Consider the following 25,697-nt stretch of genomic DNA (forward strand, 5'->3'; position numbering starts at 1 on the left):
TGCATTTGACTTGGCTGTCCCGTGTCCGACCACAGGCTCCTGTGCTGATGACTTCTTTGCTGGGTCATGAAGGTTGTAACTTACTTTGGCGATGGAGCCATCCATTGATGAATTCACAGCTGAGTGGGTCTGAGGGTCCAGCTGGAGGAGGTAGGCCACTGCAGCGACGACTGTCACCTCTTGTCCCCACACCCTCCCCCTGCTTCTCTTTCTACTTCCCGGGCTCCTCCACATTTTCCCACCATGATCCTCACTTTTCCCCAAGGACAACAGAACAGCAGACTACACACGGAAAGCCCTGAGACTCGGAGGCAAATAGTTCCTCCTGAATGATTTCTCTTTGTCCCAGCGACAGAAGCCGTGCGAGCCGAGTCAGGGCAATGTGAATGGAAGTAGGTAGACAAGGGAGGAACGGTGTTGTGGGCAGAGAGCAGCATAGCATGATCATAAAACGAGAATCAGCGTGGTGGGGAGACACTGACATTCAGTCAAGTGGAGCAGCAGCGGGTACTGTAAGTAGGGGCTGACTGGAGAACGCTAACAGCTCTCCCAGAGAGCCGGGAGACTTTCTAGGCTAAGATGGGCTCCATCAACATCATGTCCTCTATGCCATCAACATACCCATCTGCGTTACAATGGAACTGAACATAGTTGTAGTTTCTTATCTCTGTATATTTCTTTTTGAATTTCTCCCAATAGCAATAGAGTACCTTAACGGGAGTCTGAGTCCAGACATAGGAGTTTTTGTAGCGATATTTCCAATTGCCGCTAATACATGTGTGCTCAACTTTGTACCATGGCATATAAACAAATATGTGTAAGCTCTTGGGTTTCAGGCCTTTCTCTGTCATGAGGGCATCGCAGCTGTATAAAAAGAATCCTTTGTCTGTATTTAGGTGATGTTGATCCAAGAACTCCCGCCTGGAGGAGCTCTGTGCACATGGGCTGAGCTGCAGGCACAGCAGGGGAGCAAGCACACCCCAGGCCTTCAGAGAGGATGCCATGGCAGGCACCTGGGCCACCTACGTGGGCACAGAGAAGAGAGAAGAAAATACTGAAATACTAACCTGTAGGCTGTATTCATGTAACACAATTTTGTTTTCCTGGAGATATCCTTCATTAGATAGTAAAGTTAATTGCAAATTTAAAAAGTATGTTGCAGACTGAGTGAGCCAAGAATAAAACTGCAAAAGAAGATGGAATTTATTCTGAAAACTCGAAGTTCCTCTTAAATGCCCTGGCTTCTCCGCAACGGGCTCTTGCTAACTCCTCAGCACGCACACGGCAGTCTAAAGACCAACCAGGGAGAGCACTGCTTGGGAGTCTCTGCCAAGCAGGAAAGTTCTGGGTCCCTGCAGTTGTAGCCCAGGTTGCCTGTCACACCGATTGCACCCCAATGCTTCTCCTATCTTGACCCCTTCCAGCATTTCCCCCCAAACCTAACGGAAATGCGACCCCATTACAAACTCTCATATTTTCTCAGGAACTTGATGTCTTTGTTTCTTCCAAACCCCAAGATTTGTCAGAGGTACCTGCTGAGCACGTCTAAAGGAACAGAGTGTCTGAGAGTGTTGTTTCAATTCTCCAAATGCCAAGACTAGCTTCACAGAAGTGACTCTGGACAGAAGGTAGGCTCCCGTGTGTGGAAGGACTTCCGCTTAAACAGCGTGCCCTCATTATGTGAATGTACCTGGCCCTACTGAATCTTTCGTCTGACTCATAGCCTTGACCACATATGGGCCTGTGAGCCAACAGAAATGCTTTGGTAGACTGTATGAGGGTGGGGTAGGGTAGGAGCCACATCTGTGGGGTTAATGCTGAGCTGAGTTTGAGGTCTTGTGTTCTCTGATTTGGGTCAGTTTTCATCCTTAACCCTAAAATGTCAGTCAATCTCTTTCCTATGATGCCTGGCCTTTCAATCAAGCTTCCTATACACCAGTCCTCACTCACCTCGTCAGCACACACGTTGCTGGTTGAGGTGGGTACAGAGAGATGGGGATCTGAAGAGCAGAGTCTCCGTTCTTTCTGGAGATCCCAAGAAGTCCACAGTGGTAGAAAAAAAGGAATGGCAATAGAAAGTATAGCTGGATTTGCGGAGGTGGTGGCATCTGGCAGGGCCAGGAACATTTTTTTATGCAAGCCTGTTCTTGTGTCTTCTCATGTGGAACACTTGGGTTCGCCCTGAGAATAGCCGTAAGCAAGGTCTGCAAACATCAAAGAAGGATGCCCAGGCGGAAAGGAATTTCAAAACATTGGAGAGCGATAACTCCAGACGGGGGTTGAGGGTAGACAACCAGAAAACTGGCCCTGAAACTTGCTTCCCAACAGACTTTCTAGGGAAAGCCCACGAATGGCTAGGCCATATTATGTAGGGAGTTTGGCCATGTCACATAGCCAAAAGTACGATCTGTAGGCAGGTGGAGATAAAGGAACGTGCTTTCTATTGATAATGCAAGGACAGCTAGTAGCTCAGCTGCACTGATGGAGCTTCTTTTCAGTTGTTCTGGCATGAAAATGTCTGCCTACAGCAGTTTACAGTTAGAACTTATTTCCAAAGCCAGGTGTTGGGAGGTATGTTGGGGATCTTAGGAGGCCCAGTTGTTTCAGGCCAGCCTCTGTACCAACAAGGAAACCTGGTCACGAGACAAAGGAAATCCACCACCTGGTGTCTGCAGGATCCTGCATCGACAGGCTGGGGCAGGGGATTGGCTCGAACTACATCCCACACATCCTCCTCTTCTCCAGCTATTCGAGGGACCCCAGGGAGAAACTGAGTTTAGATAACTTAGAGATTAATATGAGGAAAAACAAAGTGGCAATCATATGCACAGCTGTCTGGAGCCCTTTCTAGCAAGTCCCACAAACTATTCAAAACTTCAATGCAAGTAGTGACTTGATGGATATAGAGAAGAGGGAAGGACCTGCTGAGAGGTGGCAGAAGAAGGAAGGAAGGAAAGAGGGAGGGAGGGATGAGGGAGGGAGTGAGAGAGGGAGGGAGGGAGTGAGAGAGGGAGGGAGGAAGGAAGGAAGGACGGAGGGAGAGAGGGTGGGAGGAAGGAGAGAGGGAGGGAGGAAGGAAGGAGGGAAGGAGGGAGAGAGGGAGGAAGGGAGGGAAGGAAGGAAGAAAGAATGAAAGAAAGGAAGAAAGGAAGGAGGGAGGGAGGGAGGGAGGGAGGGGAGAGGGAGGAAGAATTCTTCTTTTTGGTGGTGCTGGGAGTTGCACCTAAGACCTCGAGCACGCTGGGGTGATGCTCTAGTACAGACTTGCTTCCCCAGCCCAAGGCATAAGTCTTTGAAGGCATCTGTCTTAGAGTGTAGCACAGGCTTCAGCAAGTTGCTCTGCGAATTCTAAGAATGTGTGAGCGTGAAATGAAAGCCTGTTCCAGTGCCTGTCGTCCATATCAGGATCACATGCCTTCTGCCTCCTAGTCAATCCAATGTTCGTCAAATAAAGAATAACCCGCTTTTAATGTGGAAAATGTCTTCTACACATACATCCACAAATCCTACTCTGAAGTGAAGCTGGTGTTACAAGGGCCACTTGGATACACAGCCATGTTAGGAAGCAAAGCAGGCCAGATGGGAGAGCAGTACCCCTGTCTAAATGTGAAGCTACTGCTGTGGCTCAGAAGTTACAGCGACCCTTAGTTCTGGAAACTTCTTACAGGGTCTCTCTCTCTCTCTCTCTCTCTCTCTCTCTCTCTCTCTCTCGACAGGGTTTCTCTGTGTAGCTCTGACTGTCCTGGAACTCACTGAGATCCACCTGCCTCTGCCTTGTCAGAAAGGCTTCTGCCAGGAGACACGGAGAGGAGTTTGTTACATAGAGAACAAAAAAAAGGCAGGCTGTTCAGGAGGGCGTGCATGAGCTCTTCTTTACCAGACTCCATCTGCCTGAGGCTTGGACAAGTGGCTCCATTTAGTCTGACTGACCATATCCACTTTGATAAGCCCCTTCTCTGGTGTCCTCTTCAGTCAGGCCATGGTGGACATGGTCTAGTTTAACTAATCCCACAGTCGAGGAGAAAGTCTTCAATAACTATGATTCAAATTCAAAAACAGAAAATGGAAACAAACAAAAGTAGCTTCTGGTCACATCTGAGTATTGGGGACTAGAACTGGAAAACGGTGGATAAGACAGGATGGAGTTTATTACTAAATTCTGCTCTCTGAACAGCGGTTCATCGAAAGGATGCACCGACTGCACCAGCGATCCTGAAATCAGAATTTGGTTCACAATGCCTGGCATAATAAACTTGTTCAAACCTTCCAGTCTGTAAACCCTGCTGCATTTGGACAGTCAGTTGTCTGGGAAGTCAGAGGGAAATCTGTCTGGCTCATAAGTGTATTTCCTGGCAAACCAGAGTAAAACCATTCCAAAGTCTGGTCCTCTCCTTCCATTCAGGTCATCGGGCTTGTCTCTGAGACTCACCTCTGACTTCATCGTTTCTTGGTGCGAATGGGAGGTAAGTACACTAACACACACCAAGGCCCCCTAGTCTTGCCTTCTTCCTGACCACTGTGGATAATGTGTTAACTGAAAGGCTAGCAGGTGTACAGCTGCACTACTTAGGTTTGTGGGAAGTTTCCTCTGCAGAATGAAGAACAATGGTACAGACAAAGAATGAGGGGGAATTGGACTAGCTGATCTCGGTAGAGGGTCTCTGGAGGAGCGTAGTCTCTGGAGGGGCTTGGTCTCAGGCTGCAGGCGGGCGGAAGGAGCTGTGGGTTGATCTGTTCTCAACATTGGAGCTCCAACCACGGAAAGCCTTTGTTATTCCTCTGAGCCTGGCTCAAGAAAGTCATTGCCATGACTCCGCGTGCATTAGGGTCCGTGCTCACAGCAACAAGACACTTCACTCGAGACTGCGTCTGATCCTTACAATAGTGTATCTGTGTTGTGTGGCAAACAACAGGCAAAGCTTGAGTAGTACAAGATCGGGGGTTGGAGAGCTGGCACAAGGGTTAAGTGTACTTGTTGATCCTGGAGAGCAGTGTTTTTCAGCCTCCTGACGCTGCGACCCTTTAATACAACTCCCAACCATAAAATTATTGTCCCTACTTCATAACTATAATTTTACTACTGTTATGAATCATAACGTAAATATCTGTGTTTTCCAATGATTTTAGGCGACATGTGGAAGTGTCTCTGTCGTGATGGCTCTGATGAGCATTTGCCTCTGACCAGATGTGTGGTGACACCCAGGACATGAGAGTTCACAGACTCGACAGGAACCTAAAGAGATCGGGGGAACACAAGGCCATGACACAGTACTTCAGCTGACACCTCTTTATTATAATGAACATGCAGAAAATCTTTCAATTAAGGAGGGTAAAAAAATCTTGGTGATCTACTATCTTTTTTGATATAGCATTTAAAAAATCTTAGTAGCCACAAACCATAATTAATATCAAACAACTCATATCTTTTAATTTTGTTGGCATGTTATTTCCAAATTCTTTTTTTAATTTTTTTATTTATTATGTATACAATACTCTGTCTGCATGTATGCCTGTGGGTCAGAAGAAGAAGACACCAGATCTCACTATAGATAATTGTGAGCCACCATGTGGTTGCTGGGACTTGAACTCAGGACCTATGGAAGAGCAGCCAGTGCTCTTAACCTCTGAGTCATCTCTCCAGCCCTCAGTTCGATTTTTATCTGAGAATTTCCAATGTTTTCATGGTCTTCAAAGTCTTTAACTCTAACAGTCTGAATAAAGTAGCAGAATAGGCATGGGGTAGGGAGTTAGGGCACTGGAATGTGACAGCTTAAACTAAGAAGGCACTTTGTGATAGCTGTAATACTGTCTAAATACACGTGATGCAAGCGTCAGAAGACACTCTGGGAGTCAGGCTGTGAGGAGAGGTTTCCCTCTTCTCCATTCAATACAATGGGATATATAGGGTATACATGGGTATACGGCATGAGCAATGGGAACAAAGCCCGAGGCCTATCAAAGGCATCTCTCATTGCTATTGTCACTTCCTCTGAGGCCAACTGCAGTTACTAGCTGTAGCAGCCGCAGGGTGGCATCTATCTATCTATCTGTCAAAGTGCACCGGGACCTCTGGGTTACCCTCGCAGGCAATGACAACCCGCCTGGTGCTGGCACTGGCCCTGTATCTGCAGTTGGGAGCCCTAGAGCTCCCTGTCTCTCTGCAGTCTGTGACCTTCAGTACACCCTCGTGACAGTTCATCTGGCCATTCTTGCACTGGATACTGGCAGTACTGCAGATGCTACGAATGTTCCAGATGTCTTCGTGGATGAAGGTGTTGAAGCGTTTGCACTGATGAGAAGTCATCTTCCGTCTCTGCATCATCAGGTTGCAGTAGCTGTCACTGCCTCCGGTCTGCTGAGAGTCAACATGCTGCCGCAGGAACCGCTGGTACATTCGGTCCTGGCCGTAGGAGGGCTGCACGAGCCCTAGTCCCAGCAAGGCCAGGATCAAGAGCAGAAGCAAGGACTGGGTCCTGGGCAGAGCCATCATGACCTAGAAAGGGCCTGAGAAGAAAGCAAAGACAGAAGGAAAGAGGGTAAAGACTGGGCACTGGCCTGCTGAGAACGGCAAAGTAAAATCTCTGAGCATCTGAGCAGAACATGCTTGGCTTAATGAGTTAAAAAAAAAAACGTAGGCTGTGAAGTTGGGTGGGCAGATGATGGGGGGACCTGGGAGAGCTCGGAGAGGACAGTGAAAATGACCAAAAGCACCTGTGTGAAATTCTAAAGACTTAATAAAAATAGACAGGAATGGCTTAAGGAAGGGCTATCAGATGCTGCCATCTGGTGGTCAGTCCTCAGATTGACTTGCAGGTTGACTCACAAGAGAAAACTAAGTGGACACCCCAAAGTAACAGGGACAGTTTTTTTCAGAGTCAAGCAGACTTCACAATGCAGGTACAGTCCAAGAGCCGTGTCTTTCGGAGCTGGTTTGAGGTACACAGATACACATGTGTACTTCATCCTACCTGAAGCCTCTGTTTTGCTACGTGATAACTACCAGTATGAAATGCAAGTATTACTCTTTAACACCCCCCATGTTCACAGCCATGCCTGTGCCCTGCTTCCGTGCCTCCAGGTATGAATTTGAGATAGCGTTGCTGCAGTTATTAGCAGCCCTGGAGGTCACTGAGGATGGCCCCCTCCCTCATTTTTGGTTTGGCACCCTACTTCCTGTTTCCCTGATTCCACTAGAAAGGTGAACCTCTGCTTGGCACTCACTGGGCCTCCCAGTCAAAATAGTGAACTATCTCCTCTGGGTAGAACAGATATTCTGCTCCAAAGATTAGAACACAGCACGTGTTCTCTCCCCTTCAGGGTTAGTTAATCCAGCCTTCAGAGACCTTTCTTCAGAAAGATTAGAACACAGCACGTGTTCTCTCCCCTTCAGAGACCATCCTTCAGAAAGATTAGAACACAGCACGTGTTCTCTCCCCTTCAGAGACCATCCTTCAGAAAGGCTGATTCCCCTGAGAGCACACCTAGGGGATGGGCGGGCTGATGATTCCGTCAGTGAGACAGAACAGTTAACCTTTCCAAGAGGGTGACTGCTTCACACAGGCTGCTTTTGAAATTCTCTGTGTGAAACCATGATTCTGGTTCGGTTAGAGTCGAGGTTTCTAAGAGAATTAAGGCACTTCATCAGGTGGGTGAGAACAAGAGCGTGAGGTTTGTCTGCCCCTCAGCGCTGATGGTCTCACAGTGGTTTGTGCTTAGGGGTGTGTACAAGAAGGGAGGAGAGGTGGGGAGGATGCCTTTGGTCCTAACCCCCTTCCCCCAAGGGCTCCTTTAGTGACCTATTAGTTCACAGACAACTTAACTCTTTTGAGAACTCCCATCTGCCTTGTCTGTAAACAATTATCATCCTCACTGCCACAGAAAGATGAAGTCCCTCCTCCCACTGATTGGCAGATAAAGAAGAACATCTCTGTTTCCGTCCCTCTCCTCGAGAGCAACTGAGTAGAAAAATTAGGAAACACTAAATTTCCTAGGAACTCGTGACTCTGCCAGACAGATTCTTAATGGCTTTAAAGACATCTTTATTTCTGTGCGTCGTAAATCAGGAGACACAAGTTTCAGATAGTTTGTATTCTTACAGTGACCGTTGCCATCAGTGTTCTGGGATAAGGAGGGGATCAAAAGAATGTAGAACCAACTCTGTGCCAGGGGCCTGCTGACTATTGTCTGAAGACAGACTCATCTAAGTGGACAGGCAAGCCATTTTCACAGGCAACAACAATGTGTCTGGACCCTCTGGAGGCTCGGTACTTGCATGGAGGCCGGGTATTCCCCCCTCTATGCTTGCAGTTGGTGACCTGGAATTGAGAGGTGCTTATTATTAAGTTATTTTCGTAGGGCTCTCCATCCTTTCTGCAGATAGCCTTGATGCTGTCCTTGCTGCCATGAACAAAAGTGTTGAAGTCCTTGCAGGGAGAGGTCAGGCCTCGCTTCCTCATGGTGCTTTCACAGTATCTATCGTCACGGCCACTTGGATTGGCATCATAGTGCTGAGTAAGGAACTTTTTATACCTGAGGTCATTCTGAGCCAGAGCTGGTGGGATCACAACCAGACCCAGCATGAAGACCAGCAACAGGGGGCCCAGACTCACTGTCATCTCTTCCAACAGAGATTCCTGCCAAGAACAAAAAGTAGCAATGATGGGGTCATGGCACCACATTCCAATTTAGGCTAAAAAAGTGGAGACGTTTCTCTGTGATAGGACATTATAAATCAGTTGTCCCCAGGCATCGAATTCTATCTTTGCTTTCCCCTTCCTAGTTGGCACCATGATCTACATCCTTCTCTTTCTTTTAGGATCACCATCAGTCATAGCATAATTTAAACTGTTTATATCCTTAGCCACTTATTACTTAACTTGATAACAAACATCACTCAGCTCCCTGTTGGCCCAGAAACAGGCTAGATCCTGGGACACAAATACCTTAAGATATACCAAGGACAGGGGCAGCGGTGTCCTCCCAGCTACTTAGGAAACCGAGCAGGAGGATTGCTCAGGCCCTGGAGTTCCGTGCTAGCTTGGCCAACACAGATGACTCTGGGGGGGGGGGGGGGGAGAATAGAGATGTGGCACCCAGGGGACGCTACGGGACCTCCTGAGGTGAGGTAGACTGTAACACAGGAGCTGAGAGCCATCTGGCGGATGTGAGCACAGGGACAGCCAATGCCCCAAGGCCACTAAGGTGGCTTCCGGGCATTCAGGTGTAAGGAAAGCTGTTGAGAGCAGATGCCTTGGTGTGAGGGGGCAGGTCTACTTCTCCCAGAGGGCAGAGTTCCTGTGCAATGCGAGGAAGAACGGACCAGCGTGTAGCCCTTGTAGAGGATCTGGGAGCAATGTCTGCAGAACAGAAAGGGGAACAACACAAGCTCGTGCTCCAGACTGTCTCACTTCAGCATCGTTTGGAAGATTTGAGAGAATAGGTGCTAGTCTTCTGTGTCTGTAATAGAGTCACACGAGCACGTGATCTTACAGTGTGGCAAAATAAAACATAAAAAAACAAACTGAGATCTCTTCATGAAGCCAAAGGGTTCACAGTCTGCTGTAAGATCTCTCTGAAAAGGACAGAGGAGAGCGCTGCCGTGGTCTCTGGAGAGCTCTCGGCTCACCCCATACCACACACACCATCACAAACCACATACCTTAGAGCCAAAGGCGCCTTCTGCTGGAGCTTGGCCCCCTTATGGAGTTTTAAAAGATGTTATTTTTAATGTAATTTGAAATTCTGAGAACCAAGAGGCATTAGGTGTTTGTGGCAAGCAGTTTTTGATAATACCCGTAAATCTTTGAAGAAGAATGTAAAGACCTAACAACCCTCCTCACAGTGGGGCTGCAGAGATGGCTCAGCAGTGAAGAGTTCAGTTCCCAACACTCACATTGAACGGCAGCTCACACCTACCTGCAACTCCAGCTCCCAGGGATCTAATGTTTCTGGCCTCTGTGGGCACATACACTCTCTTACTGATACCTGCCCACAGACACGCATGCATACACTTAAAATAATAAAAATAAATCTTTTTAAAAAGCTCTGTAAGAGCCGGACAGTGTGGCGCACGCCTTTAATCCCAGCACTAAGGAGGCAGGGACAGATGGATCTCTGTGAGTTCGAGGCCAGCCTGGTCTACAAAGTGAGTTGCAGGACAGCCAGGATTGTTTAACAGAGAAACCCTGTCTCAAAAAAACAAAAAATGAAAACAGCAGTATAAAGAGAAAGTAGTTCAGTCGTAAATGCTCGGCTTGAAGATGCTGTGACAGGAAACTTAAGGAAGCCAAAGACCAGTGACTGCTGAGCTTCAGGTCCCAGGAAACATGGCCTGAAGGAACATGGGCACAGAACCACGATAGACAGCCAGACAGCCGTGAATGCCCCACATTTAACAACAACAGCAACAAAGTTTTGAGTTTTTTCTTGGATACAGTGTCTTGCCGTGTAGTCCAGGTTACCTCAAACTCTTGATTAAAAACTACCATGTCCAGTTAATGTAGTTCTGGGGAGATGGAGGCAGGATAATGGGAAGTTCAAGGTCATCTTTGGCCCCACAGTCGGCTCGAGGACAGCCTGGGATATTCAAGACCTTGTCTGTAAATAAATATAAAGACTGTTGCATCTTTTAGCCTGAAGAAATGTGTTGTTGAAGGAGAAGATCAGCCCCAGGTAAAGGGTTTTTTGTTTTGTTTTTTCTTTTCCTTAAAGTGTGGTACATTTTCAGCGGCGTTAAGTTAATCATTAGCTTTATTTTGTGTTTCTCTCACGTGTAAGCCTGAACACTTTTACTTTTACCTCGTGTGTGTGTGTGTGTGTGTGTGTGTGTGTGTGTGTGTGTAAACGACTGTACTGGTACTCAGCTTGTATGTAGTCTGTTCCTCGTGCAGGGTCCGGGAGGATAGCAAGACTCTAGGTCAGGTGGGTCTAAGGCCCTACTGAGCATGTGCGAGACAGGTGATGGAGCGGGGGGAGGAGGGGGAAATGAACTGCTTTCTAATTAGCCCCTGACGGTAACTCGCCCTGTGCGATTCATGATGACCTCAGACAAACTCGGTGTACGGCTAAAGAACACCACATTTCACAGTATCGAAATAACATGCGCATTATAATGTGCTACAGAATCAAACGCTAGTGCGTCTTGTTCATGGAGGAAAGATAGTGCCCGGGTGCAGAAGGGAAGGTCACTCTGAAGAATAACCAGCGTTCACGCGCTGCCTCTGCTCTAGAGGAGCTGCCAGCTGCTGGACACGGGCTTGCTGAGCTCTTCGCATTGGTCTTGGGGTTATCTTTCCTGGGTGTGGGTTGTTTATTCCCTGAGAAATTAGGAAGAGTTGTGTGTGGTGCTGCATGCATGCCTGCAATCGTAGAACAGGCACGGGGACTCTCCTGGCTGCCTAGTGAGATCCATGCAGACCTAAACACACGTAGTAACAAGAGCTGCAATACTTGAACGACTCAGCAGGTGGCAGTCGTGGATAGGGATGCTGCCATTCGGCAACCACGGTCAGCCTGTACTGAAAACCTTATAAAAGTACAGACTGTGGGGAATGTGAATCGGCAAGCAATCTTGCCGGGCTTTGGGTAGTTAGGACACCAAAGCAAAGTCCACAATGTGGAGAATCCAAACGCCGAGGATATCACAAAGCAGATGTTGACCAGCTCTCGGGTTTCATGGCGGCTGTCTCAAAAGCACATCGGTACTCATGAGATCCTGTCCATATTTCCCGATGCTGTATAACCTACGATTGAGTAGGATCCGTATTCTTTGCCTTGAATCATAGTGCTTGCGCACGGCAGGCTCTCAGTATGTCCCGTGATTAATTTCCCTTCCCTCTCCAGGCCTATGGTACCAACGGAAGAAAGAGGTGATGGGGTAACCTTGGCCCAATCTCTGAAACACATCTCCATGAAGGTTGTCTGTGTAAGCCCAGTCCGTGTATCGACTAACACCACGCCGTGTTTCACCTCCTAAAAAGACACTTCCTTCTAGACTTTGAAACCAAGCACGCCTGTGTGGCCAGGTAAAGGGCTTGCCAGGTCAAACTGCGTGAAAACAACGACAGCTGGATGATCTGGGGTGCGGGTGTAAACCATCAAGACCAAAGGGCCGAGCCTAGTCAGTACCCAGCACGTGACGTCATTCGGACTTCTCTGGACTCATTTTACCCGCTCTTAAGCTGATCCTGCAGTCCTCACAAGCACTGATGCTCTCTTTTCTCCCCACTGCCAGGGCTTTGTACCAAGAGACGGAGCAGGGCTGACCATATGGGGCAACCCTTTCACAGCTACGCCCTCATTACCTGTGTCTCCCTAGCAATGCTTGCAGAGGAAGCCATAGCAACAATGTCTCACCTTCCTTTGAATCCTCCCTCCCTCCTTCCCCCATTTACCGTCTTTTGATCTTAGAACGCTTTCCGCTTGTTTCCAAAGAGCATCCATAATTGTTTTTTTAAAAGGAACTGCCGGAAGCTCTTCTCTTTATTCCTGCGAAGCCACATGCTTGCCCAGGAAGGTGAGCACAGTCCCATGCCTTAGGAGATTTTGTCACAGCTGAGCCTCTGATCTCTGCCCTCACCTCCCACACCCCCATCTCCTGGCTCCCAGTCTCATTCATTACCTTCGCCCAGAAACAAACTATCCCAAAAGAAACCTGCTTTCATTTTAAATTTAGACTCTGACTTATTTTCTTTTTAAAGCATGAGGTTGGGTCTAGAAGTCCTAAGGAGGGATAACTGGTTTCTTTATAGATGAATGGCTAGACAGAGTGCAGGGGAGGAGAACAGAGCAGAAGGAGGCAGAATCTTACAAAAGTTGGCCAGCTTTCCTCCAACTGGAGATGAGTCCAGATGTTTGCTCCTGGAGACCAGGTCCAGCGGTGTAAAGCAAAGGCTCTCTCAGTCTGGTTTTATACAGGACTGTGTGAGGGGGCGGAGAGACCGTTTCTAAGGACCAGCTTTGTCCGACAGATGTAAACAAGGACACCACTAGGGGACAAACAAGGGGTCATTCACCTTTTCCTGGGCGTGACGGGGTCAAACATTAACCGCCTGGCAGGGCTGATGTTTGCTCAGAGACAACAATGTTTGCTAGGCATGGCCTTTGTCCCAAAGCCACCTCTTTTCCGATGCCCATGGTCCTTACCCTTCCCATGGTAGGGCTGAGGTCTCATTCTTCATATGCCGTGGAATGATGCAAAAACATGTTATCTCTGACCTTAAGTTCAACTTTGGAAGGAGGAGTGAGGCAGCTGTGCTTCCCACCTCCTTCCCAGCATTTCCTGGGCTCGTCTTCCCGTCATCCATCCACAGGAGACAGAACCTGACTGCCAACCTGATCCTAACCACGTAAAGAAGGCAGTGTGTCCCTCTGCTCTGCTTCTGAGGAAGACCATGACTAAGCAGTAGTAGATAAGCCACGTGACAGATTTCCTCTGCCCACAAAGCACACAGGGAGGGAGCAGAGAGCTTTCTGGAATTGTTATGTATTCATCTTCAGGACTGGACAGAGTGCTCGGCTACAGGCACAGGCAGCTCTTCAGAGGACCCAGGCTCAGTTCTGGGCATCCACATGGCAGTTCACAGTCATCTATAATGATACATTTTTCTGGCTTCCCTAGGTATGGCATATACCTCGTACCCAGACATACGTGTAGGCAAAATACCCCCACAGAAAATAAATAAGTATATAAAATGTAAATAATTGCTGTACACTTATCTTCCGTGTAGGGCAGGATTGAAACAGTTTAGCTTTGTCAGTTTCTAGATTTTGCTCAATCATTTTGTATAGATATTTATGTGTCATTTAAGCTGCATTTATTTCTAAATAAGTAGGGAAAAAAACACCTACAGGTTGATGATGAGGGAGGAGAGGTGCAGGCAAGCAGCAAAACATCTTTCCCCACATGAGAACCTTGTTCGGGATATTTTGAGTGAGTCTGGGCACGAGAGCTATTAGCCATGAGCTGACTAACTTGCTCTAGCAGGAGGAAGAAGACGCATGTCAGCATCATCTCCAGACTCCCTCAGCGGGGCTCTTCCTCTGCATAGCAGGAACAGAACCCCCTCAGGAAGCTCAGATGGGAAAGAGGTACGTGGGCAGCCTCAGGACCCAACTTGCTTGCATGCTCACACCTGGCCGTGGGTGGGATGGTTCTAGCTTTACTTCAGGTTGGTGTAACTGAAAAAACAGGCAGTCAGTTTTCCTTGAGGGTTAATCTCGTTGTCTCTTCATTAGGTGGAACCTTCCCAGAAAAGAATATTTGCTTACTCATTTCTGTATTCTTCGTGACTCGACACCCAAGACCCCATCAACTGACCTAGAGCCTCTAGTTGTGCAAACTCCCTGCGCTTCTGTTTAAAGGTTCAGAGATGCGAGATTTCGTAGCAGTTATTAAATAAAGCTTGATCGCTAAGTAGAGCGAAGTCTGGCTAGGGAGGCTGGCTGATACTCACCCTGGGGGCTGATGAGGCAGTCCAGTTGTGGCCATTGATATGGGAGTGCTCTGCTGTTGCCTGCAAAGAGTTGCTGAAGTCGCCTGTTTTGCCTTTGCCAATGAAGTATTGTTCCCAACTACAGTGTAAAATCTTTCTTTAAAAGCTCATGCTTTTAATACTAGCACTCTGAGTTCGAGACCAGTCTCATCTACAGCACCACTAGTTCCAGGACAACAAGGGCTACACAGAGAAACCCTGCCTCAAACAAACAAATATAAAGAAGCTGCCCAGAATGCGATCAGCCCGAGGGACACGCAGCCCACGACAGCTTGAGAAGGTGGCATGGGGACCTGGAAGGTTTGTGTTCCCCTTCCCTTCCCCCCACACTCCTAACCCAACTGTGGCTGTGATCAGATGACCAGCAAGCTATGCAGCCTGCCCTCTCTCTGCCCTGGTGACTTGAGGGTGCTAGAGTCTCTGGAAAGGAAGGCACAAGCACACTTCTGACCACAAGCACACTGCCCTGCCCCTGTGACAAGTGCCAGACTTTGCTCTGCCAAAACGTGAAGTGTTTCCAAAGTACAGAAGCAACAGACCGGGGACCTTCAGGGTGAGACCCGTGCTGCTATCCGGCGGGGGATGGGGGACGGAGGAGGGGAACCGACGCGCTCCGTGTGCAAACATACTGTGTATGGCGGTGCCTGTTTTAAATTAATCCCACATCACTCTTTCAACAGATGTGGAAGAACTGAGTTCTGGAGTCATCAACCACTCGCTTGTTCAGAGAGAACAGCCAAGCGCATTGCAACACTCTGATGGCCTCATTGTCCCTCGGGGGTGGGAGGAGTACCAGCCAACCCCCACAGCCAGGGATGACCTTCCGCGAGGCCCTTTCCTGCTGAACAGTCACAAAAGCAGACGCCCAACCCTAACCCGCAGCACACACACAAACACAAACCGCCTTGCCCGATAGACAGACCAGTCTCCCTTTCGGGAGCCGTGTTAGTGTGCTGAGCAGCCAAATGCCTTCTCTGAAGTCGCTGGCCCTTCATCTGACCATTGAGAACCTGCTCAATTTCCTGACAAAAGCCAGGCCATTTTTTTTTTCAAACTTGGCACATATTGAAATAGAAATGGGTATTTTTTAAAGTTTTCTATTTTATTAAGATGCAAGGTATTATAGCCTAGGAATGATAAAGTGTGTGTGTGTGTGTGTGTGTGTGTGTTGCTAGGGCTCAGACCCAGGGCCTTGCTCGTGCTGTGGTAGACTACCAACTGAGCCACATCCCTGGGCCTGAGTATTTTATCTTTTTCAGTAATTTTAACTCACATGAAACAACTGCCAATTTAAAAAAATATTTATTAAAAAAAGTTTTAACCAACCAGGTAGTGGTGGTGCATGCCTATAGTCTTAGCACTTAGAAGGCAGAGGCAGAGGCAGGCAGATCTCTGTGAGTTCGAGGCCAGCCTGGTCTACAGAGGGAGTTCCAGGGCAGGCTCCAAAGTTTTAACCTCCTGAAAACCATTCTCCTTTCCTGGAATTTTTGACTCTCTTCTCCAAGCCAATAGTATCCATGGACACGTGCGACATGAAATTCTCCCTCCAAGACATTTCCCCCTTTAGATAGAGTGTATGTTTGATTCTGTTCTTCGGACTCATTGTAGGATCAGGTGGGAAAGATATGAGAAAATTGTGTAAATTCCTGTACAACGCTAACTTAACACAATCAACGATAGAAGTAGCTGAAAAGAAAAAAGTTCATAGGACTAGGGATTGAGGAAGTGGGGGCTCCACTGGTTGAGGGAGAACGGGAACAAAGTCCTGAAGACTTCCCTGAATCTCCAAACAAGATACAAATTAAACATTTACTTCCCCATACACTGGGCTTTGGCCTATTCCTGACTTCCAGTTATTCTCAGAATACCCTACAGAGATTGCACTCTGCTCAAATAAAGATATGATGGGAAATCTCGAGAGATGTTTACCCAGCCTGCGTCAGTGCACTTTTTAATCCATGTTTGGGTCACACTAACAATGCCGCCACTGGATGGCTCCACAAACCTTCCGTGAGACGCAGAGAGAACGGGACGAGAGGGAGGCTCGTGGGGAGCTCTGCACCCCACAAAGCTGAGACCCTGATGAACTGATGACTTTTGCAGGCCCGTCTCTGACCCTGGCCATAGCTAGTCCGCTTTTTCTAAACACCTTCCTCCCCCAGCGTAAAACTACAGGTCAAGTCCACAGTATCCGAACCCGTGTTACGACACCGCACCACCCCACGCAATCAAGACGGGAACAGAGGGAAGCCTGGGATGCTCCCAACTTTCGTTTTACAGATGTGGAAATTAAGAACAGGGAAAGGGACGTTAATTGACCAAGAGACCTTTTACATTCCTGTGACGGAATGATTTCTAGAAAAGTCAAAACTAACTTTTAAAATAATACTAAAAATTAGTTAAAGGAAACCAACACTGATTATTTCCATAAATCTCCCAAACATTTGAATTCCGCTTTCATCAGCAAGGAGTTTTTTGAACTAAAGCCGCTGGCTCAACTAGGAGTGCTGCGACACTTTGAATATCTGCAGGGAGTTGGCCAGGGCCTGTTCAGATAGACGACTTTCTAGCGAGTGTGAACGAACAGTAAAAATTGCTGTCGCCACAGAGGGAAGACCCTGGCATACTGCAGAAGTCCCAGTTAAGGACGAAGATACTGCACAGCCACGGTTGGATGCGCTGTATCAGAGCAAGAGAATCCCAGCCGTCCAGTGAGAAGGCACGGACGGAGGAGGCTGTTGACACTCATCTCCAAAAGTTTCACAACACTCGTCAGGATGAGTTGCGGGCGGGAGACAGGAAATAGAAAATGAAAAACACCAGTCCTCAAATGTTAAGTTCTGCGTGCACAACCTTGACAGCTTTTCCCACAAATCTGATTCCAACCTAGGAACCCCCAGGTCTTCCTTATCCGAGCGAACGCGCGCTCAGGTAAGATAAGGGTTCCTGGCACTCATTCCCCCCCACCCCCCTCCGCAGATTCTGTGGTCCCTTCTCAGCCTAGGTTCTACACTGTGCCAAGCCGGAAAGGGAACCGTGCAAAGGGGATCTTCAACTCTGGCAAGAGCTGATGTCCGCCACACCTCAGCTCCGCACAGCTCCCAGGACCCCCACATCGCCCCTGGATGGACGGGGTTTCCTTAGACAAACCGCTCCTGGAAAAACTATCTCCATAGTTTGGAGTAGAAACCCACACGGGCGTGGAACTGTGGAGGCGGCGACTTTGTTTCTCACCTTTTTTTCCTAGTGGGATGCCGAATAGGAGAACTGCAATTTCCCCTGTAATCTCGTCCGAAATATGGGTGAGGTCGGTGTAGCCCGGCCACGCAAACAGATTGGGGCCGGGTGCAGAGGAGCGAAGGGTGGGCGTTCCAGGCTCGGTGGCTGGGACCGCACCCCATCTCTGCACGGACGCCCCTCCCCGCTGGGCAGAGGAACTAGACAGGCAGGCGTCCCGAGGACCAATCGAGGGGGACCCCACCCCGGGAGGTTGGAGGCGCGGCAGAACCCAGAAATCTTTCCTTTTTTTAAAATATTTATTTATTATGTATACAATATTCTGTCTGTGTGTATGTCTGCAGGCCAGAAGAGGGCACCAGACCTCATTACAGATGGTTGTGAGCCACCATGTGGTTGCTGGGAATTGAACTCAGGACCTTTGGAAGAGCAGGCAATGCTCTTAACCACTCAGGCATCTCTCCAGCCCCCGTCTTTCCTTTTGAACAGAGGCCGGAGGTGCGGTCCTCTTTGGCGGGGTGGTCAGAGAAAGTTTGTAGATAAGTTAACTACAGGGGAATTATTTCCAGGATGTAAAGAAAGGAGGTGTAAAATTGGGCTCGTCCGGGATTTGAACCCGGGACCTCTCGCACCCAAAGCGAGAATCATACCCCTAGACCAACGAGCCGCAGTGCTTCGTGGCACTTTACATTCTGTCCATCCTTCGGCGCTGAACTGTGGGACCAGCCAGCGTTTCTTTTTTTTTTTTTTTCTTCTTACGGGAACATTTTTTTTTTTTGTGCTGTTTAATTTCCACCCCATCTTTCTCAACTCCCACCTATGAATTCTGGGTCTATCCCCTCTTGTTCTCTATCCACGTCCCCGACAGCTCCAGGCTCAGCATGGGATCAGATTTCAAGTCATACGCCTGTTTTCCCAGGCGCCCGAAGCGAGCCGGGGTGGCGCTGCCCGCTCCGGGTGGAGCTCAGCATCCGACTGGCGCAGGACGTGTTCTGCAGGCTTGCGACCACCGCTGCTTGCAGCGGCAAACGCTGCGGGCGGCCAGCGAGGCCGGAGGAGAATCGGAGAGAATTCTGCCGACACTCACAGGAACTGCGTTTTCAATCTCATTTCCTTTGCTGAACTTTATACTCTTCCAGTCTCATCTCCGACAAATACCTAAATGAATAAAAGCGCTTCTCTGCCAGTTGGGGGGGGGGGGGCGCAATCACCGCGGTCAGTTCTGGGTTTTGTTCCGCAAATCAGAGTCCTTGCGGGCCAGCAGAGCACTGAAAACGTGCACACCATCGGGTCCGTAGGTTCTGAACTTAGGACATAGGGCAGCAAATTAGGCTCAGCTAGAAACTAAAAGTAAACAATAAAACGTGAGCCAGGAGCCAAAAGTCCACTCTCACGGGGTCCCCAAGCAGCGATCGCTGCCCGTTCTGAGGATTGTTAGGAAGGAGCGGGAACTGAGGACTAGAGTTAACTAGGGACCGGGTCGGAAGCCCAAAATGCAGGCTACTCCTTCGAGCCGGAATCGAACCAGCGACCTAAGGATGGCTGTCAGCCAAACACTACAGTCCTCCGCTCTACCAGCTGAGCTATCGAAGGGAAGCACGAGAGTGAGTGTTCAGAAAGTGGTTTTCAGTCAGCCACCTCGCCGCGGGGACGACCCAGCGACAGTTCTCGGTGTCTGGAGACTGCAGGGAGCCCAGACACCTTGCCGGGTCCTGCGTCCGGCCCCACCGCGGCTTTCCAGACGCAGCCAGCGCTCAGTGGATGTCCGCCTACGGGGTGGGCGCATGCATGCGTGCGGTGAAAGGGGGTGCATGCACGCATGCGGTGGGTGAGAGGTGGGCGCATGCATGCACGCGGTGAGAGGGGATGCATGCCTGCTTGCGGTGCGCGGACGCCAGAGAGCTGAGAACGTGCTCCCGGCACTCGGACCCCGCGGCATCCCGCCGCACCCAGTCTGCGAGGCGGGACGGCTTGGGATGCCACGACAGCTAATTCCACCCAGGGACTGGAGGCGTGGCTTGGTAGCGCGGTTACCCAAGATGAGATTTTCCAAGTTCAACCTCAGCTCCTAAATGTAATAAAACCAAACCAAACCAAAACAAAACAAAATAATAAAAAAAAAAACAAAAACAAAACAACAACAACAACAAAAACCCTCTTCTTGGAGAGAAAGCATCTTTTAAAAGGAAGCCATAACCACAGACTCTTTGAGTTCTTATCATGGTTTGGTGACCAAAGTCTCACCTCCAAACGGCGGCGCTGTATTTGTTGAGCGAGACAGTTAAGTACGGAGATCCCCCGGCCTCCGCTCCTGTGCCGACTTGGCCTCCCCGTACAAACCCCTTCCTCCCTACTCCCTCTTCCCCTTCCCCTCGCACAGCCCGCCCGGGGTCAGGCCTCCCATCTCCCCGTTCCACACCCGCGTGTGGCGGACTGTCCGCGGAGCGCCTCAGGGAGAATCAAAAAAAAAAAAAACAAAGATTCTTCAAAAACTTTTATGAGTACAGGCCCCAGCGAGATTTGAACTCGCGACCCCTGGTTTACAAGACCAGTGCTCTAACCCCTGAGCTATAGGGCCACACGTGAAGGGTTTCTCTTTCTTTCTTAGAAAAGGATAACTTTGCTGGCTTCTTGGCCGCCCGACTGTCTGAAGGAAGATCATTGCCATACACAGTATATTCCCATACACACTCTAATCCCATATATAGTTTGGGAATTTAGTCTACAGACTCTGGGCTTGTTGGAACTGGCACAGTAGTGGATTCTGATGGGGATCACTACTCTGATAAATTTGAAGAAATGTCACCACCACCACCGCAGCAACAGAGTCCTCCTCTCGGGCTTCCTTCTTCTGACCGTGAAATTCAAAACAGAAATCCAGCGCAAAGAAACAAGTCTGCCACAAGTCTGGGCGGAAACGGACGCTTCCATATCTGAATTTCCCCCCTCTGCCTCTTAAAAGATCCTTCCCCTCAGCGTCAGCACAAGCAAGCGCCAGGTCGCCTTTTAACTCATTCCTTCATTCAAGAAGCTCCCAATTCCTATTCTGTGCTACGTTCTACACTAGAAACTAGACGGGTTCAGACTCTATCAGTAATTTTACTTCACTGATAATTATTTTCTCATACTTCTTTGTGCACCACGTGGGTGCCTAGTGTCCGTGGGAATTTTTATGGAACCAAAAATAAAAGCAAGTGTACCAAGTGTAACTTGCAAGTAAGCCATTTGGAGGGCCCTTAGAAAAGGTGGACTAAATCTCAGGATAGGGAGAGGCTGAGATTTGTACAGTAGGGGGTGTGGGGTATCAGACGGTTCCGGGCAAAAGAAAATTATAAATAAAGTTCAAGAAAGACCAGATTATTTAAGGGTACATTGTTAGAACATGGTTGGTCCACCCTCCTCGAAGGGACAAGAGCTGAGGTGGTTAGGAGACAGGAAGGACGTTAGACCCTTTGGAAAGAGAAAACAGAAATTCACCAAGCATGGAATGCAAAGTAAACGGAAGGGAGGAGAAACTAGAGAGCCGGAACACCAGAGTAGGGCGAGCACATGGCAGTGGCAGCTGCGGACTCAAAGGAAAGAAAACAAGACACAGACAGGGAAGCGAAAGTCTGCTGCTTTAAATACGGTGGACAGAGTGCAGAGGAGACGCTCAATCATATCTTGATACTTGTAAAAGGGAAATTTAAAAAAAAAAGAAAGCCATTTTTTCAGGATATCTGGAAAGGAGAGAGGTGCAGAAATATCAGGGTTCGGGTGGGATAAACAGGAGGTGCAGGAGCTCTCCACCGGACACGCCTGTGTTTAGAGTCCACCAACTAAGGTCGTGCTGAGATTAAACTATGTCTGGGAGGAGAGCGGAACGGCGGAGCTCGTTCCTGAACTGCAGCGTCTTGGGTTCAATATCCAGGATCACAAAAATAAATAAAATAAAATAATAAAAGTTAAACGGAATAGTAGCTTTCACCTGTAAACCTGATTGTAGGGACTGGGACCTGAGACTCCTGAGATCAGGGCAAGCAAGCCAAGGACAATCACATAGCAAGACGCTGCCTTGATCAATCAATAAGTAGAAATTTACTTTCCTGGCTGGCCTGGAACTCGCGGAAATCAGCCTGCCTTTGCTTCTGCCTCTATTACACCTGACTCTACAATCAGTGTGCTTCTCTTTAGAACATTGATCTGGGTTTGCATCTGTATGGGGCCTTTGAGTGCCCCAGCTGGAGTGTGGAGTCAAGACTAACCTTTCACCAAGTGAATTCCAGGGATTAAAAACCTTAGTCTACAGGCCATCTTGCCACCCCCACCTCGAATTTTTACTATTATTATTGCTGTTGTGTTTGTGTCTGATACGTTTGAGGGAGTCGGAACAACTGAGTGGAATCAGTTTTCCTTACATCTTTATTTACAAGAATTCTGGGGTCCAAAACTCAGCTTGCTGGGTAAGCAAGCCAAGTATAGACTCACCAAGCCATCACAAATGCCCAAAATTTAAAATAAAATAAAGAAGTTTGAATCCCGCAGGTCATCCACTAAGTTAGCACTTCTAAGAAGTCTATGGGGCTGGAGAAGCTCATCGGATAAGAGCACCTGATACTCTTGCTGAGAACCCAGGCGCAGTTCCCAGCACACACACGGTAGCTCACCACTGCTCTAACTCCAGCTTCAGGGAACAAGCGAGCTCTTTTGGCCTCTGTGCACACTTCCTGCACATATTCTTGCAGGCTCGCACATGTATCCATAAATGAAAAGATAAATATCTTTTTTTCTGTTATGTACTCTTGAAGGAAGATGGTAAAAGTGCCACTGGTAGAATCTCTGAACTGGGTGTTTCCATGTTCTTGGTGTCTTTCAAAGAACAAGACACCTGTGCACACAGCAACAGTAAATTCCTTTGCCTGAGAAGAAAAAGAGATTCAGACACAGTAACAGTTTTCTAGTCTTAAGGACCTGAGAGATTGGGAGTCAGACAGATCTCTGATAGCTAGACAGGGGAAGAGGGCACAGATAGAGAGTAAAGATGGCAAGCTTCTAGTTTCTTTGTCATCTTCTACCCACCATGTCTCCCCTTCTGTTTGACCAATCCAGGCCAGTCAGTCAGATATGTCCAAGACCAGTCTTGATACAGAAGTTCAGGGTCTATCAGCAGTACCCCCCCCCATACCCCTTGTTTAGGCAGATCAATATAAAACAAGAGGAAGGGTCCCATCCCATGCCACCAAAACAACTCAAAATTTCTAGCCTTCCAGGGGAAAACAGACCAGTTTCTGGATCCCCTTCCCATTTTGTGGGAAATGTCTCCTGTATATGTGCCCCACTGTTTCCCCCCGAATCTGTCTGTGTGCATAACGCCCTCATTCTCGTCTTCACGTTTAATACAGTCTGTTACCTCCTGTTGCTGTCTGCTGCGTCTGAGATTTTCCTACCTTTTAATTCTTTAATAGGTGGAGGAAAAGAACCGGATCCTGACCCCTAGACAATCTCAACTTTAAGTGCACTGTTTGCCACAGAGAGGTAAGCAAGGATCAGGGACATACACAGCCTCCAGACTTACTGCCTCTATGTGGAAATTTGCCTCCAAGTATAGAGTTTAGTCAAATGGAAGATGTAATTTGAATATCACTAGGGAGCCACAATTTCCTTTTAAAGAGACAGAATTTGTTCAAACATTCCCCAATCCCAAACCCGGCGTTTTGCTGGGATAGTCACCTGTTTTTGTAGAAAACAGTAGTGGGTTCAACTCTCAGGTACTGCCACACACAAACAAATGGGTCAGATCAACAAAGCGATGTTCTGTGATTTGCACCAGCTCCGATTAGGAGGCGGGGAACTTCTTCCCCGTTCAGGGAGTATGGAGGCCCATGTTTGGTACATCCTATGCCAGAAGCTAAAGGGTGACAACTGCGGTGTGACCACTCTTGCCAAAGTCGGAGGACTCATTTGGTCCTGAGCTTGGGGAGAAAGGGGAGTGGTGGGAGGGGGTGTGTGGCGAGAGGACACCGAAGTCTCAGAACCCTGGAGGCCTGGAGCCCAGTCCTGGTTCATCTCCTCCTGGGTCTGGGCTGGGTCATCTCCTCCTGCAGCCAGCAGCCAGCACAGCTTCCACGCAGTGCACATCTGCAGCCGCCCTTCAGGCTGCTTCCTCTGGGAGGGACGCACAGAGGAGACGCAGTCTGCAGGCAAGGGCTCTGGCTGCTTCTGCGCGCGGGTTTCCTGAGCACCCGGGAACTGCGCTGGCCTCCCTCTTTCTCGATGAATTCGTCTCCGGCCTTCCAAACCGAAAAACCCAAATTCCCAGACCAGAAAAACCCTTGGAGTCGCCCAGGCAATGAGGGGTCGCTGGGTCTGCGTGCGTCGGGAAGCCACTTCGGCCCTGCTCCGGTGCGGGCAGCAGGGTTGCGGGGCTGCACACAGGAGGATAGCTTGTTCAGTTGGCTCACTCCAGAGCCGAGCCAGCAAGCAGGGTGGCCGAACAACACAACGGGGAAGATCCTGCAACTCCGGTTTCAGAGCGCGGGCTAAAGAGTGTTGAATGATGTAAATAGTTAGTGTCCGCGAGAGAGAGCAGGCGGATTGGTAGTGTGGCCGAGCGGTCTAAGGCGCTGGATTTAGGCTCCAGTCTCTTCGGAGGCGTGGGTTCGAATCCCACCGCTGCCAGTGTTTTCTTCGCAGCTAGGCCGGGTGTGTGAACGGCTTAAAGACTAAAAACAGTCTGCACCTCCCACCCACCCTGTGTCCCTCTTCCGTCCTCCCTTTCCTACACAACCCCCTAGGAAGTGATGTCAGCAAAGACCTGAACCGAAAGTCCTAGGTTGGGTTTGAAGTAAGGGGCTTGCTTTGTTTTGCTTTCTTTTCAGACTGTTCTGGAGCTTGCTATGTAATTTAACATGGCCTTTGAGCGCCGAGACAAGAGGCCTGGTTTACCATGCATTGCCAGAATTTGAGGTCTCTTATGGTGCCCTTCTAATGAAATATGGCAAAACTGTCTCCAAATATTGTCGAATGGGACCTTAGAGAGCCATTTTGCTCTTTCTAGATCCAAAGGTGGCATGGTAGTCACTGAAGAGTTTAGCCAGACTGACTCAGACTATCATGTGCTGGTTTGAAGAAGAAACGCCCACCAGAGGCTCCAGGATTCGAACACGAGGCTGCCAGTTGGTGGCACTGTTTGGGGAGGGGGTACAGCCTCGCTGGGGAAGCGTGCCCCTGAAGCAGGCTTTGAGTGTTTGTCGTCGTACCCACTTCTAGCTCGCACTCTCTGGACGTGATCAGCCACTTTCCTGTTCCTGCCGCCATGCCACGTGTTCCCTCCTTAAGGGACTCCCATCCCTCTGGAGCCGTAAGCCCGCATAAATTCTACTTTTGCCTTGGTGATGGTGTTTTCCCACAGCAAGAGAAAGGAAAGTAACATGGGATTAAGACCCGCATTTCCTTCTCTCTCTAAGCAGATCCATGTGTGCGTCTCTCTCCATCTCCTCCCCAAAATACTCTGAGTTTCTCTTAATTATTCTCCTCTTCATCTTTGGGTGCCTCTGTTTTGACCTCCACCTCTCATTCCGTCAGTTGACTTCCCTCCGGCCCCCTCACTCACCCTCCGGGGGAGTTTGAATGAAAATGGCCCTCATAAGCTCACAGGGAGCGGTACTATTAGGAGGTGGGGCTTTGTTGGAGTGGGTGTGGCCTTGTTGAAGGGAGTGTGTCGCTGTGGGGATGGGCTGTGAGGTACTGAGGCTTGGGATACGACGTCACAATTCACTTCCTGCTGACCAAGATGTAGCCAGTACCATGTCTGCCTGCAACAGAAACCCTGATTGAGACACCCTCCTTCCTCTCTCCTTTCCATCAAACTATCTCTCTGTTCTCTCTTACGGTCCATCTCTCCTCTCTGTCCCTTCCTCCATCCCACCCTTTCTTTTCTCCATTTCTACCCTCTTCATCCCCATCTTTCTTCCAACCATTATTCTTTCC

General features: G+C 48.9%; 3 protein-coding genes and 4 non-coding genes across 9 annotated transcripts; 1 reads left to right on the forward strand and 6 right to left on the reverse strand.

Annotated features, from left to right (window-relative positions):
* Positions 1-569: 569 nt before the first annotated feature.
* On the reverse strand, positions 570-1,016 carry Eddm3b (epididymal protein 3B). Its single transcript, XM_041638808.1, has one exon. The coding sequence runs from the start codon at positions 1,002-1,004 to the stop codon at positions 570-572; it is 435 nt and encodes a 144-aa protein (XP_041494742.1). The 5' UTR covers positions 1,005-1,016.
* A 4,256-nt stretch (positions 1,017-5,272) lies between these two features.
* Positions 5,273-17,866, reverse strand: Rnase4 (ribonuclease A family member 4). 2 transcript variants are annotated; one of them, XM_041639043.1, is made up of 2 exons: positions 17,727-17,866; positions 5,273-6,504 (listed from the first exon to the last, which is right to left on the reverse strand). In XM_041639043.1, exon 2 carries the CDS (start codon positions 6,488-6,490, stop codon positions 6,044-6,046), a length of 447 nt encoding a protein of 148 aa, XP_041494977.1. In that variant the 5' UTR covers positions 6,491-6,504; positions 17,727-17,866; the 3' UTR covers positions 5,273-6,043. The 2 variants fall into 2 exon arrangements, with proteins under 2 accessions (XP_041494977.1, XP_041494978.1); XM_041639044.1 differs by lacking the exon at positions 17,727-17,866 and adding an exon at positions 12,809-12,920.
* Ang (angiogenin) lies at positions 8,019-17,837 on the reverse strand. Of its 2 annotated transcripts, none has more exons than XM_041639047.1 (2): positions 17,727-17,837; positions 8,019-8,633 (listed from the first exon to the last, which is right to left on the reverse strand). In XM_041639047.1, the coding sequence occupies exon 2, from the start codon at positions 8,613-8,615 to the stop codon at positions 8,178-8,180; it is 438 nt and encodes a 145-aa protein (XP_041494981.1). In that variant the 5' UTR covers positions 8,616-8,633; positions 17,727-17,837; the 3' UTR covers positions 8,019-8,177. The 2 variants fall into 2 exon arrangements, with proteins under 2 accessions (XP_041494981.1, XP_041494980.1); XM_041639046.1 differs by lacking the exon at positions 17,727-17,837 and adding an exon at positions 12,809-12,948.
* Positions 17,867-18,324: 458 nt separating the features above from the next.
* Positions 18,325-18,396, reverse strand: Trnap-ugg. The gene has a single exon. It is a non-coding gene; the product is annotated as a tRNA-Pro (tRNA).
* Positions 18,397-19,233: 837 nt separating this feature from the next.
* On the reverse strand, positions 19,234-19,322 carry Trnay-gua. The gene is given in 2 exon segments: positions 19,234-19,269; positions 19,286-19,322. It is a non-coding gene; the product is annotated as a tRNA-Tyr (tRNA).
* A 912-nt stretch (positions 19,323-20,234) lies between these two features.
* On the reverse strand, positions 20,235-20,307 carry Trnat-ugu. The gene has a single exon. It is a non-coding gene; the product is annotated as a tRNA-Thr (tRNA).
* Positions 20,308-24,304: 3,997 nt separating this feature from the next.
* Positions 24,305-24,386, forward strand: Trnal-uag. Its single transcript has one exon. It is a non-coding gene; the product is annotated as a tRNA-Leu (tRNA).
* The last annotated feature ends 1,311 nt before the right edge of the window (positions 24,387-25,697 follow it).

Source organism: Microtus oregoni, unplaced genomic scaffold, assembly GCF_018167655.1.
Source record: "Microtus oregoni isolate MIOR12 unplaced genomic scaffold, Mior012 000056F_ref0000123, whole genome shotgun sequence".
NCBI lineage: Eukaryota > Metazoa > Chordata > Mammalia > Rodentia > Cricetidae > Microtus > Microtus oregoni.

Coding starts and splice junctions, on each gene's coding strand:
- Eddm3b (XM_041638808.1), bottom strand. CDS start 1,004: ATGGCATCCTCTCTGAAGGCCTGGGGTGTGCTTGCTCCCCTGCTGTGC.
- Rnase4 (XM_041639043.1), bottom strand. CDS start 6,490: ATGATGGCTCTGCCCAGGACCCAGTCCTTGCTTCTGCTCTTGATCCTG.
- Ang (XM_041639047.1), bottom strand. CDS start 8,615: ATGACAGTGAGTCTGGGCCCCCTGTTGCTGGTCTTCATGCTGGGTCTG.